The sequence below is a fragment of the Biomphalaria glabrata genome, chromosome 1 (assembly GCF_947242115.1).
Source record: "Biomphalaria glabrata chromosome 1, xgBioGlab47.1, whole genome shotgun sequence".
NCBI classification, from domain to species: Eukaryota; Metazoa; Mollusca; class Gastropoda; family Planorbidae; genus Biomphalaria; species Biomphalaria glabrata.
The window spans coordinates 78,390,789-78,406,182 of record NC_074711.1 but is presented as its reverse complement, the minus strand read 5'-3'; the positions used below and the strand labels follow the sequence as shown (position 1 = coordinate 78,406,182).

The 15,394-nt window shown below is 32.6% G+C and overlaps 1 protein-coding gene across 3 annotated transcripts; it reads right to left on the bottom strand.

Annotated features, from left to right (window-relative positions):
* Positions 1 to 1,807: 1,807 nt before the first annotated feature.
* On the bottom strand, positions 1,808 to 15,138 carry LOC106071303 (aryl hydrocarbon receptor nuclear translocator homolog). 3 transcript variants are annotated; one of them, XM_013231381.2, is made up of 16 exons: positions 14,911 to 15,138; positions 10,590 to 10,623; positions 10,434 to 10,490; positions 9,964 to 10,121; positions 9,582 to 9,661; positions 8,967 to 9,059; positions 8,138 to 8,255; positions 7,858 to 7,887; positions 7,482 to 7,676; positions 7,087 to 7,270; positions 6,882 to 6,988; positions 6,417 to 6,567; positions 5,488 to 5,615; positions 5,004 to 5,239; positions 4,601 to 4,667; positions 1,808 to 3,904 (listed from the first exon to the last, which is right to left on the bottom strand). In XM_013231381.2, exons 1-16 carry the CDS (start codon positions 14,948 to 14,950, stop codon positions 3,741 to 3,743), a joined length of 1,842 nt encoding a protein of 613 aa, XP_013086835.1. In that variant the 5' UTR covers positions 14,951 to 15,138; the 3' UTR covers positions 1,808 to 3,740. The 3 variants fall into 3 exon arrangements, with proteins under 3 accessions (XP_013086835.1, XP_013086834.1, XP_013086836.1); XM_013231380.2 differs by having other exon boundaries at positions 10,425 to 10,490; positions 14,911 to 15,137; XM_013231382.2 differs by having other exon boundaries at positions 5,527 to 5,615; positions 10,425 to 10,490; positions 14,911 to 15,137.
* Between the last annotated feature and the right edge of the window lie 256 nt (positions 15,139 to 15,394).

The following is a 15,394-nucleotide window of genomic DNA, read 5'->3' as shown; positions in this document are numbered from 1 at the left end:
GGGGCCGAGAAGTAGATATTGCATGACTACTGGGCCGAGAGATAGATATTGCATGAGTGCGGGGCCGAGAGATAGATATTGCATGAGTGCGGGGCCGAGAAGTAGATATTGCATGACTACTGGGCCGAGAGATAGATATTGCATGAGTGCGGGGCCGAGAAGTAGATATTGCATGACTACTGGGCCGAGAGATAGATATTGCATGAGTGCGAGGCCGAGAAGTAGATATTGCATGACTACTGGGCCGAGAAGTAGATATTGCATGAGTGCGGGGCCGAGAGATAGATATTGCATGAGTGCGGGGCCGAGAAGTAGATATTGCATGACTACTGGGCCGAGAGATAGATATTGCATGAGTGCGGGGCCGAGAAGTCGAAATCAGCTTTGAAATGAATGCTAAGCCAAGTTCAAGCGCACTTAGCCTCTCGACCACGATAGGCCTATTCGTTCGGGACTGTTGTGTCGGATCATCCCCCACCATCCTGCATGAGGCTTCAGATCTGAAGGAAGATGTAATTTAAGGTGATTTCTTGACTCCGATCTGAAACAAATTTACAAAAAAAATCAGCTTTGGAATGAATGCTTTTATCTTCATTTCGTCGACACATTGTGAGTGCCATACTCTGGGTAGACAAAAAGCGACTCGAGTCGATTTATCATAATAGCTGTAAGTGAAAGACTCTGACCCCTTTTTGTATAAAGTGTAAGGGGCCAAGTGAACGCGTGGTTTCCCAGTAGTATATTTGAGCAGTTCTCGTAAAATCAAATACCCGAAAATGAATACGACAGTTAAATACTATTTTGAACTTTGCTACAGAACTAGATCTAAATATTGTTGTTGTTATTGCCAAATGACGATTCCAAGGAGACTAATGGACTAAAAATCTGTCATTAGTAAACACAAGGACAATGTCTGTTGTGAAAGAAACCAACATTGAAACCACCAGAGAATTCAACAGTGACAGACGCAAAGAGTATTGGTCGAATCCGTCTTATCATAACACGATACGTCACCTGGGGATTCCATCGGTTGCTTCTCTTGTCACTGAAGAGCGTCTGAAAATGCCACTTTAATCAATGTTGTTGACAATGGACAAGAAAACAAAATTTCTATTTTTTTAAGTACAAAATATTTCAGTATTTTTTTTAAATGGGAGGGGGGGGGGGGGGTTGAGAAAATAAGATTGAACACACACAAAAATACAGAAAAGCGAAAGTAATAGATATTTTAGTGACAATTACTGGTGTAGTTTGTAAATTGTTTGCCCTTTTCTTGTTCAAAGCATTTAAGTTAGGTCTACAAGTGTGAGAGAGGTACAATGAAGTATGTTCCTTTGACATAGAACTTACAACTGTGGCCCAGAGAGAAAGAGCCTGCTTTCTCCATCAAGACAGAAAAAGAAAATGTCCAAAAGAAGTAAACTTAAATACTAACTCTAGTCAGAAACTTACTTTCAGCATTTAATGCAGAATGTCTATAAGCTGGCATATTTCTGGCATGATACCAAATGTATTCACACTTAATGGTATTGTGTGATACCGGTACTTGATTTGGGCTGTGTTTATCAACCTTGTCCTGCACTAGTTATGTATGTATGTATCATCTCTACATACAGCAAATGATAAATGAATTGTAATTAAAATGAAAGAGTTCCTTCATTAAATATCATTTATTTTGGTCACATATTTCAAAGTGTTAATTACACAAGTAATACAGTAGACACTCTTAAATTAGATCACTCTTTCTTGACACAAATCAAAACAGAAACACAAATTCCAAACCAAAGATTGAAAACAACACAAAAAGTTGAAGCCTTCAAAGTTTTATTGAATGTTGTAATCATTTGGTTTCAGTTCTTCCAAGTCTTACATTATGACAACAAACATTGGAAATCAAAACAAGAGAAAAAAAAATAAAACAACTCCCCACGGAGCAAAGTGACAAGGATCATTTCAGGACAAACAACATGATGACTTGATTGGAGACACAGAATTTAGCAAAGAAGAAAAATTATGTTCATTCAAAGATATAAATATATCGATATATAATATGTATAGTGTGCCAGACTTCAACATGACTTTTAAGGCGAAGCTATCAATGTTGTGAACTCTGAATAAAGGAAAACACCTGCATTATGTTCTCTCTAATCACATGATCAACAGTAGCCAGTCAGATGATCAACACAGGAGGGGAAGTGCATTACACATGGGGGAATTACAGTTTTAATTACAATCATTAAATTCAGAGTTACAGGCCAGCTGCTGTTACTATTATAATAGAAATAATTTATAGAAGTCCACAGATTAGACAATGCTAAATGTTCATTACATTTTTTATTAATTATTTGAAAGTGCTATAATCCCCAATGGAATATTCTAGAGCTTGATATTCATAGTTGGGTGTAAGGCTTAGTTACAGGCAATATTTATACTAAACTAGTCTATTGTCTATAGGACCAGCGAATATTGACCAAGACCTTCAAAAGTCAAAATAACATCATTTGCCAGAAAAGAATATCTTTCTTTTTCTTTCTAAATATATTTACACATATATATATATATATATATTCATCAGTTTAGCACTGTAACAAGTTTTATAAAAAGGGAGAGTGGGGAGATGTTTCTGCAGATCACAAACAATCTGCTTAGTTCAACAATAAATAATTACAAAAACAAAAACATCAAAGTTTATCATTCCACAGCATAGGAAGGAAAGTGACATCATTTCATAAATCTATTTGGTTAGAGAAAAATAACACTTCAAGTTAGTGAAATTAGATCAAGCATACCAAATCCTACAATAATTTATAAACCCAAATCATGTTTGGATAATTGTATTCCATATAGTACAGTATACAATACACTACAGGAAATAATATTCTAGCACTGCTTAGAATACATAGATGTTAGAAATGCCTTTAGTATTAGACAAGATATAAAAACTTTTCTTACATTAAAGTGTAAATAGAAAATAATCTCAATATCTTAAGTAAATGGTACGGACAACAAAGCCCTACCATCCCTTTAACCAATTTTCTTTAATAGCGATTGTAATAAAAACATAATTTTGGAAAAAAACATAAATAACAATAATAATAATAAGATCCATCACATTCTAGTCAATAGTTTAAAAAAAATCTTTTTGTTTAATTACATAAAAGCACAGGAAAAAAAAAATGTTTCTTCCATAGAGATAGTTAACAAGAGTGCCATAGAGACAACATGTATGTACACACAAAGGAGATGGCATCAACACAAAGTTGTAGAACAATGATTCATTATGGCTTTCAGTGTGTTAACTACTCTCCAAATTGTAATTCTGAAAATTCGGCCTCAAAGTGCATGAACTACAAGATATAGAGCTGATGAGCTATATTGGTGTGAACATCAAGGCCAAATGTAGAAGCTGCATGCATTTCCGCCAAAAACTGTACACGTTGAGTTTAATATAGACTAACATTGTAGAGCTCCCATCAAATTTGGTTCATATGTGAAGCACAATGTTGAAAATGACAGTGACCCTGGAGACATCATGACACTGTCACAACCATGGTTCACATTTCCCTAAGAACTGTTGGTTTAAATGTCAAACATAATGTAAAGCCATACTACAAATGCGGGACTCTGCTGCCAGGCAACAAGTTCATATGATGGAGATTGCCTCCAGGTGGGATGTGTAGCTACTGTGTCAAAAGTCTTTCTCCAAGTGAAAGGATCTATCTTTCTCCAAGTGAAAGAATCTATTCTGGAAAGTTGGGGAACATCCCAGACAGTTCACTAAACTCACTTGGTGGGCCTCCAAGCATGCCAAACATTTCTGTAAATTCCTCCTGAGACTGAGATGTATGCTGCTGCTGTTGTCCTGTGGCTTCAGTAGGCTGCCACTGTTGAGGCCACATGGAACCTGAAATGTTAACAAATTATATTTTTATTCCATTTTTCAAATCTCCCGAAACAAACTTATGCCACTAAATATTTTACATGCTATATTTGCAAGCTAAACCTTCCCACTATATTTAAAACCTCTGATTTTTTAAAATTTTATTATACTTTTTTCTTGTTTCAGGTATAATTCCACAAACACACATACACAAAGAAAAAAAAGTTTATATTTCTTACTTAAAAAAGAAAAAAAAGTAAAGTTCCCCTTTCAGACCTTGTGGTCTATAGGGCAAATGATGTAAAGGTCATCTGATTCTGTGGCCTACAGTTAATGAGGGTGTCATGTGGCCAGCACAACGAGCAACCGCCTTTACTTTTCCCCAACTAATGTCAGGTACCCATTAGTGCTGGGTGGACTCAGAGGTGCCCAAGGATCCCGAAATAAAATGCCCAGTCTTCACCAGGATTCGAACCTGAGACCCTCGGTTCAGAAGCCAAGCTCTTTACCGTTCAGCCACCGCACCTCCATTTCTTACTTGAGCCTTGTAAATTAAATCTTGATAGAAATACAATCAAAATATAATTTATTCTCTATCTCTCAACCAATCAGTTTTAACCTATTTATTTTAAGATAACCTATTTTTTTTTATTAACTATAATATTATAGGCCAAAAAGAATTATTGCAAAAACCTATTTTTAAAAATTGTGAATGTTTACCTGCTGAATTACTAGCAGGACTAATAGTATTATAGTGACCAGCTGATGCTCCATAATCAGTGCTAACCTGAACAAAATAAAATAATACAAGTCTGAATAATAAAACAAAACAAAAATCACAAGCATAACCAAGTTGTAAAAGAAACATTTTGAAATAAGTTGATCTATATTGCAGCAGTTCATGTTCCAATTATTTTCTTGACTTCCCTGATCAGTTGGATAACATTTAATATAATAAATATTTTTTATGAATTACAAAACAATTGAAAATGTAAGTAATGTCTAGCTATCCATTCCTATTGCTATTGATTCCTATAATAAAGTCTTTCCTCTGTGTGTTATTGTCTTGACATTGAATGTGCTTTAGTGGTTACTTTAACCTGATAATGAAAGATTGACTCACATCAGTTCTGGCAAAGGCTCCTTGGTGAGTCCAGCCTCCAGGTGTGGTCTGAGCAGGACTGCGCCTCATTCCCATACCTGCTGCCATGGCTTGAGGAGGAGTGGCCGAAGGGTGGACAGGATACTTCATTGTCCCTGTTGTTTGATATCCTGGATAAACTTCCTGTTGCATGGGCGGCCGTTGGTTCATGTGATAAAGATCTGTAGGGTAGTCAGGCTTAGCAGCCCCAGTGGAGGCTGAAATAGGTTTTAATTAATTGTATAACTATATTAGGAATAATTAATCAAAACTGCTTAATTTTATTTGAATTTATATGTAAAGGGAAAAGAAACATTAATCCATATACTTAAAACTGGATTGTTGACTAAAAATCTGAATAATGTTTGAAGCTGAAACACAATAAACTAATTGATTTCTCTAAATGGGATTATGTATGAAAAATCATGCATGATCAATTAAATGCCATTCATGATTGAGTTTATACCTAAACCCATAGGATCTGAATGTATTATTCTAGCACCACCTGCATAAGAAGGAATGCTTGGCATGGTTCCATCAGAAGTCTGCTCTGCCGGATTGTGGATAGGAGTTATCTGTCCCTGTTGAGAACTTCTGAAGAATATAAAAAATTTTTTCAATATCATTTTGTGTAAATACTAAATATTTGTAGGAGTTTGAACAATTATATAATAAATCTGTAAATTTAGTCAATGAGGCAATGGACCATACTCTCCACCCCACCTCCAAAAAGAGGTTTCAAAATGATTTTGTGGCCTAATTAAAATATTTTAATAACTCTGCTCCTGTGCCAACTGTGTGGTGCACAACAGTGTACGGTTCAAGACTGGTGAGAGACAAGATGTTGATATGAGAAAAAAAGAAACAGATGATTCCAGCTTAAGTGAATTGAGAAACAGAACTAGAGCTTAGTTTGATACTAGAGTTGTAAAAAAGGATCATCGCCAGTGAACAGACTAGTAGGTGGGAAGAAGTGTAGGTTCTCTGTGTGGGTTTACTGGTCAAGAAGTTGTTTGGGAAACTGTGAAAGGGTGGTTCCTGTGACTGTAAGACATTTCTGTTCATTTGTGTAGACTACCATTCTTGAGACAACCAGATTAGAGAGCAGCACGGACTGTGTTAATGGTGAGATACCAAAGCCTGAAAGAATGTAAAGACACAGGCCAGCGAACCCTGTAGGCCAGAGTCAAAAGACTTGATAGTCAAGACTGACAACTTATGTTTATTGTAATCATCTCAGACATTTTATTACCCATAATAAACATCTTTTACCATGACCCATTGAGTTGCCTCCCTTAGATTTGTTACACTATCAATGTTTTAAGATCTCATATTGTGACCTAGGAAAAAAAAAAAAAAAAAAAAAAAAAGTGAAAATGTCCATAAATTCCTTACTTGACTAGAGTGTTTGTACACACAATGTACTCAACTTCATCTGTGTATGGGTTCTGGAAACTAAAACTGCTGGTCCTCAACCAAACCCATTCTCTGTTAGATGCTCTAAATCTATACATTATAGACATTACCTGACCCTTTAATTTCAGAACTGGAAAAACAAAAAAAAAAGACAATGCCAGAAAATAAAATTGAAAGAGAAAACAATAATAGCACTATAAGTGATAAATATATATTTTTTTAATGACACAACTTGGACAAGAATCAATTTTTAGTAGTTTGGTTTAAAAGATAATAATAATAATAATAATCTCTATTGTCCATAGGGCAATAATGATAATTAATTATACTCTATAGAAAATGACAAATGCTCCAAATTAATCTTATTCAGAAAGTTTCTGCTTTTCTCAGACAATGTGAAAAGTGTTTGCCTTAAAAGTTTTCTTAGTCAATGTTGAAACCTACCTTGCTCAAATGTTTCTTTCATATGAGTTTGATCTTCTGGGTGATAAAATTCAAATGCTAGTTTACCCAAGAGTTCTTGTGGCTGGTAGCCAAGAACAGCCGTTACCCTGTGAAAGCAAAACATTGTAAATACATGAAAGTAAACATAAAATGATTTCTAGTTTTTAAATTTCTAGTGTAAATTTATTGAAATAAAAAAACGTACCTCTGATCTACAAAAGTAAATTTTCCATCCATGCTGTGCCGTGAGATGAATTCAGTTGGAGGATTTGGTCCCATGATATCACTACAGTTTGGCGTATTTGTGACCTGCAGCCGACCAATAGCCACAAGGCAACAGTGACTGCCACCATGTTCATCTGAATCTGTTCTGTCCAGTTGTACACCAGCTAAATGAATACAAAGCACAAGCGACATCAAAACTATGAAATGTTGAAATACATCACATTTAGAGTAAAACTAAAGATTCTTAATTTCACATTTTAAAAAAAAAAAGGTTATAGAAAAATTGTTAAAATCTTTATGAAATATTTGCAGTGATATACTTAATAGTACTAATCTCATTATTTCTGTAATTTTCCTATACATGAAAATAAGAACCTGAAGGGGGCCAATTTTTTATATATCCTGTGACATGAACAACTGCATAATGGTTGCCATCAGAAGCAGGTCCTAGTGTATTCCTTTGACGCATGCGGACAGTGTGATTTGCTGTCATTGGGTCAGACTGTACATTTCCCATTCTTAACCTACATATAAAGCCTCTTCGAGATCCCATGCATAGACGTATAGACGCTAATTAAAAAAAAAAAATGTTTGGAAATATATTACAAAACAATTTATTTCAATGGCATAATTTTTTTAAACTAAAAATTATATTAGAGATTTACATGTAACTCTTTAAATTTACTAAATACCAATACTTCAATATAATCTAGATAGGTTTATTCATTACAACATTCTCAGATCAACTTACACTGATGTCCTTCTTTTTTCACTGTTCCAGCTAAGAAGAAAGAATTCAGAGTTTAATAGGAATGAACATCAACATGAAAAAATAACAAAATAGATAACTGAAATCATATAAATGCAACCCCATTAAATTTGGCATAACATTAAAAACCAATTAAATAATAATATAATAGTTCTAAGCTACAATAAGCAATTTCGCATTAATAAATTTAAGGTAATAAATCAGTACCTAACTTTTTAAAAAAACTTTATTAGAAACTGCTCATTTCTCAAAGGTAACTTACTTTTAAGATCTAAAATCCTGCCAGTGTTTTGAGACTCTGAGGTTGAAAGTTGCTCTTGAACTTTCTCCACATCATCTGGGTGGGTCAAATCATACAAAGTTGTGCCAAATAAGTCACCCTGCAAAAGTAAAAAAATAATATTTTTTTTAATCTTTCAATAGAATTATTTTTTAAAAATTACAATAAGTAAATAAAACTAAGCAGTTATATCAAAAAAAAAACTTGATTTTTTTTTCACTGCATTTTTTTTTACATAAAGGTTTTTAATTTGTTTCAACGATGGATAGTTTTTAAGATGCCTTTATTTTTAATATCTACTTTCCATTTGTCATTATCTCATCTCTGTCCTAAGCAGATAATCCCTGGAATTGTTTTCACCTTCAACCTACATATCACTATATAAAAGTTGGGTTTATCAGGGAGCAAACAATGTAGATATCACATTTCATGATGCAGAATACATGAAGCTAATGTGCTTAAATAATATATTTAAATTTAGAAAAATTACAGTGTATAGAATGGACTACTCTGGAATAAGTGTCAATAATATAAAAAGGAGAGGTCAGTAATTTTCTAGATCGGATAAACTCAATTATTAAAATTGAAACATCAGTCAAGATCTATTATTACACGAATACATTTTGTATTACATTGGATTTCACATCATGTCGTAATTAACATTTATACTCTTATTATACCCTAAATTTCATCTATAATACATGCTAGGTGACAGTAGGCTTGGGCAGGACATCCACTCTCAAATCTTTACCTCTTATTTAAAAAAAAAAAAAAAAAAAAAAAATAACACGACTGTTTAATGATCACTCACCTGACTTTGGTTTAACACAGGTGTAATTGAATCTGACACATACACTATTCTTCCAGTATCACATTGAACCACAAACAAAAACCCATCTGCAGCCTTTAGTAATTAGAAATATTTTTTTCTTAATTTAATTATAAAATTAGCTTCTATCTGGGCATTTATATATATAAACAATTTCTAAAAAAAAAAATACATTATATATGTTATTCAGTTTACCAAAGTGAAGAATGTATTTATAAAATAGATATCAATTATCTTTAGTTTAAAATGGAACTGGGTGGGTGGTTCGATGTACTTAATGCAAACAAACAAAAATCTCTGGATCTCTTTGTGCAATCATGGGATTTTTACACAGGATTTGAGTTCAATCAAGTCAAAATGCTTTCTGAGCTTTAGCTTGAGAAAGTCAATGTTGTATTTTCTAAATAGGACTGAATTTAGATTTGATAAGCTCTAAACTATATGGGGACCTTTGTAATTCACTTTGATCTTTCTTCAAAAGGATTGAAAATATCTCTGGAAATATTTTTGGTGGACCTCCAGACAATTGGGGCCCAACCCTGAGTAGATGCACTGAATTTTTTTTTGCAGCTTTCTAACACAATTTTAATTTACTACCTCTAGGATGAGATGTTTAAGTTCCTGATCTGTTAAAAAAGAAGGCCTGTAGGATCCATCATTATTGGTGTTGCCTGTGCCTATGGGAAAAAAAGTGATCTGAATAATTTAATTCTTTATTACTTTATGAGTACATCTTGCACAACTACAAAATTAGAAGTAGTTTTAATTACCAACTCCTGATCCATTGATCCAGCATTAATTCATAAAGAGACTTCTAATTTATTTGATTAATGTAAGCTATATTACGACTAGAGCAATATTACAAAGTTAAATTTAAAAACATAGTAATACTTTTTACAAATGCATGAGTATTTTCAGGAAACACCAGGCCTAAAATTGTGTTAAGAAAATTATTTTTTTTTTAGTATGTGTTGCTCACCTCTCAAAGTTTTCATGTGTGAAACAGCCATTCGTAAGATTGTCAGCTTATCTGGTTTTCTGGCTAATGTGCTGCAGGTAGGCACCATATCACAAAGTTCATTTATGTAAGCTGTCATTTTGTTTCTACGCCTTCTTTCAATTTCGCAATGGCTTTCCCTTAGAACAAAATATGTATAGACAGAAATCCATAACAAAAGGTAAAACAATTTATTTCAAGTGTATTCAATTTTTTCTCTCTCTTAAACAATATTAAAATAGTCAAAACAAAATCATTTTGACGATCCTACTTAAATTTTTTTCTTATTTCAAGATACATTAAATTTGACTTCCAACAAATTCGGTCTCACTTTTCTCTGAATCTTAGTAGCAAAAGTTGAGATTTTACATCAGATTTTTCTAAACGTAGTAAATAAACAAATAAATATACTTAGCCTCCTGTGCCTTAGATTGTATAAATACCTGGCAAACCTCTCTTTATCAGCACTCTCAGGAAAAGATCCTCCCTGGCTGTCTTCATCATCAGATCTGGAAAAAAATCAATTATACATAAACAGTTAAGTAAAGCTAAATGAAGTCCTAACTTAAAGCCTCTACTTTTAACTTGAAACAAATCTGTGTACTTACTCTTGACCATTTTTTCTTTTTCTTTGTTTCCCATCTGACAAAAAAAAGATATAAGTAAAATGTTAAAAATTCTCTCTTAAAGTCTTATTATTCTTATTTTTCTATTTCCAATAAAAATTTTGCTTGGCTAGATTTGGTCCTTCGGACATGAAACATGAAATGTTAATTTAAATATAATTATGCTGAAATCGTGTGAGAAAAAGGGCAATGATTATGGTATTTATTAAAGTAGATGACAACATTCGTGTGTAAATATCAAATACTACTGCCAAGCCAAGACTTATATGCTTCATGAACTCATCAGCAAGAATCAATGGTTAGAAAAGGCTCAACCAAAGATAAAAGTATTCCATAAATGACAGTTTTTAAATGGACCATGAAAAAAAAAAAAAAAAATTATTGCCATCACAATTAAAGTATCGAACAAAAACTAGCTTTTGAAATGTGTGACTGTAATTGTTGAATTAAAAAAAAGCAACACAGAAATTTACTTCAGGATAATTAAACTAATTATTACTATTATTATTAAGTCATAAGTTTGTTTTGTATAAAATGCATCAACCACCACTAACAGAGATGTAATTTAATATAATAAATGTTTTTGTTACAAATAGGAAAACTAATTGATGTACAAACTACTATCAACATTTAGTTATCTTCAAACTTAATTAGCATTAAGACTAGGTGAATCCTAATACACTTCCTTAAACCTCAATAACTAATACACTTCCTTAAATCTAAACATAAGATTCCAAATAAGCAAAGCAATAAAACTGTGTCTAAATTTAAGACCAACCTTTTATGGGGTAGATCTAATTAAAGCTTTTAAAACCATTCCAAGGCCTAAAACCTTATACTTGAATAACAAAAGTTCTATTACTATTTAATGCACTTAATTAATGGAGCCCTATAACTGGTAGGACAATAAGTCAATTTGTACAATGTTTTATTTGGTGAAGGTCTGAACGTCAAACCCACCCACCCCAACTCATCTTAGTGTTTGGTGACAATGGAACATTTACTTTTTTGCTACTACAAGTTGTAATAATTAAGTTGTAATGTAATCTAAAATATTAGTTATATTTAAATTTATTTTAGTATAATTAATTTAGATCTACTACGAAGTATTATCAAAATTAAGATTCTAGATCTACAACATATACTAGTCTACTTCTAATTCTAGATTTAGATAATTAATACCTAGTGTCCTAATAGCTAGCTAGGTACAAAAAACAACTCTGTAAATATCTAACACCCCACAGCATTTTTAAAATGCGCATTTATTTAGATGGTTGTGAAGAAACAAATTTATTCCTACTGTGCATCCTTCATTTCTTTATAGTTTAGGCACAATTAGTTTCATTTACATCTGAAGACAATATTTTTACATAGAAAGAGAAATGGTATTATAACGTCACTCATGTTTACCTCATGGTAAGAATGAAGTAGGTCATGGGTTAAGAGTATTGTTTTTACCAATGATCCATCGGCTAAACAAAACCTTTATATTATGTTTCTAATTAGGCAGGGAAACATGTGCAGTTAATTGCTTATGCTGTTCCTTGCTATCCTAACATGGAAATTGAGGTTAAATAGCTGACAGTACTCAAACAGTCCTAATTTCAGCTTTTGGAAGAATCAAACACTATTTTAATGTTGAAAAAAACACATCAAAGGGTTTTAACTCAAAGAAGAAGAAATATTATTTTTATCTTTTTTTACTGTTATTTTCAAAATAATGTTTAGTATTAGTAATCAGTAATGCAAAATAAGGATATAAATTATGTATTTGTTTTTATGTAAATCAGATACTTGTGGTTTACTGTAAAAGTGCTTTTTTCTTTAAGTAAATACAACCTATGCACAAATTAAGACCATTTTAAAATCATAATATAATGACAAATTGACCCAGTTGATTAGATGTGTCAATAAATATAGATCTTTGGTCAGTAAATACTGGGTAAGTGAATAGCTCTAAAAGAAGGTATCCCTTCCCAATTCGTTTTTTTTACTTCCAGATGTGCCATTCTGTCTAGCTCTGTAGTATGTGTTAAAAACCAAATAGCACACACATGCCTGTGATGGACGTGAGTGTCGTATGATCCTCTCAGTATTAAGTAAGATGTCTTTTTATTTTGTCATGATAACAATTAAAGAAACAGTTGGGAGAATTTTGACCATTGAATAACAAGAAAGTTGAAAAAAAATCATGAGCTTAACTTGGTGTGGGATGTTGCATGCAGTGATGAAGATGTTATTTTAAATTTAAAATGTTATCGGGGGAGGGGAGACAGTGAAGATACTGTATTTAAAAAATGCTGAGATCATCAATTATTGATTAACCATTAAAATGTGGTATCATCCACAAATACAGACTCATTAGACCCATCTTTTTTTTACTATTTTGCCACAAAGCTCAAAGCGCTACAAAGACAGCCCTTTGAAACAGATAATAATGTAATAGCAAATGATAAAATTAAAAGCAATAACATATATAAAGACTGTTATTCACACACTACATCCTTTTCTTATTCTGTCTATACCCCTCTCCTCCCTTTTCCAGTCTCTCGTCTCTATTCTCCATACACAATTCCTCTTTCCAACATTCACACATTTTCAGTTCAAAGTAACAATGAGAAAAATTTGAGGATTCAACCCAACAGCCATCAGACCAACACAGAAACAATAGAATGACAGGTGTATGCAGTCCAAAAACATCTGAATTAGGTGACCAATTCTGAGTGGGGTGGAGAAGAGGTCATCAACATTGAGAATCAAAGATAAATCATAGAAATTATTTGTGTATCAACCAGAGAGATTTATAAATACTGCTGTGCCCTCCAATGGCTTGGGTATTTATCTATAGGCAAAACATTTCACATGCTTATAGATCATGGCTAGATGGAAAGTGAGGAAATGACAATGTATGACTTGTCTGTCTTGACATGGTATATAAAAAAATGAGATTTAAATAACAAAATTTAAAGATTAAAACATCTTGTTTTATACCATTCCTCTCATGTGTTTGAGAGTTTATTAAGATGTTTGATTCTTAAAGAAAGATTTTTTTTTTTAATTTTGAGATTTTCAGTACTTGAACACTAGATGATAGATCCGACCCACTTTGACATCAAATCTAATTTTAAATATATATATATATATATATATGAGTAGTAATTTATTAATAAATGTGTGTCTCTTTGAGGGAAATGAATAAGGCTTGAGGAATTCATAAGATACTATGATAATATTACTATCAGTCACTACTATCAGTTTTTTTCCTAGGTCTAACAATGCCATCAGGGAGATATAAAAATTGAAACATAAAAAATGTCAGCGACTGGGTTTATTTTCATCGAATGATGTAAGTTACTCTCTTAACTATAAGATATCTAGACAACTAGACTATATCTAGACTCTACATCGAATATTAGAATAGGTTAAATTAAAATCAAATCTAGAGACCTCTGCTCAGTATCTAGACTTCTAGAATAGATGTAGTGACTTTGTAGTCTAGAGTCTAGAGTCTAGGATTCTAGATCAGAACCAGATTAGGATAGAATCTAGATTTAGATCTGATAGATATCTAAATATTTCTCATCTTGTATATAGAGTGAGAGTCTAGCTCTTAGAATACTCTAGAAATAGTCTGGATCTCTTCTAGATCTCTATATTTATCATTAATGGGGTAGTTCCGGATCTCTTCTCAGTCACGTGGGTGTGTTGTTTACATTGATTTCATTGTAATTTAAACATGAAAATAGACTAGATCACTAAATCTAGATCTACATCTTATAGGAAGATATTGCCATTATTGCCATGTATAAGACCACAGTCACATGACTTTTTATAAAGTAGGTCAGAGATTTGGAATTGGAACTATCTTATTTGACAGTAAATTGAGTAAATTCTGTGAACACTTTCAGTGTTCACTTGCTTCAATAAAATTAAAACACTAAATCACCAATTTAATAAGACATTCTTTCATTAAATTATTAAATTTAGATCTAGATTAGATATTAGATCTAGATCTAGACATCTATAAACATTAAATAATCATTACTTCAAACTTCATTGGACTTCAAAAAAGAAAATTATGACCCCCCCCCCCCCCCCCCAGTCCACAGTGAATCAATTCAAAGCTGACATGATTTAAAGATAGGTCGAGATCAGTGTTTGTCATTCGAGTCATTGTACAGTTAATAATAATAATAATAGATCTAATAATATGAAGAAGAAGAAATGATTATGATAATTAATCATGAGATTGACTATCTAAAGTTTTGTCTAAACTATCTTTGAAAATCAAAAAAAAACTTACCCGACCCCGATGGCCCAGGTGACAATGTTACGGTGGCCATAGCGTAAAATCTAGTCTTTACTCTTGGCAAACAGACTAGATCTAGATTTTAAAGATAATAAGTCTCTATATATTCTATTTTTTTAATGTAGCTTTTTAACAATAAAAGAACAAAGATATTGTTGGCATACGCCAATTGTTGTGGTTAAGGAATAAGCGGAACTAAAAGTAGGCCTATATAAATTTCCCAGCATGCAATTTCCACACACATACAGGCTATTAAAACACCAGCTTCACTGAGCGAAACAAATATTCTAATATTAGAGACAATCTAGATTCTAGGTCATACGTCTATGATCTAGATTTAGTTTACTTTTTTCCGAAAACTTAATATGGATAAAATAGAACGGAGTTTAAATACCTCTATAACCGTTTAAGCTTGGCATCTGCTGTCATGAGGAAATAGTGAAAACATGGAATAGTAACATCAGCTTCCAGCTTCGTT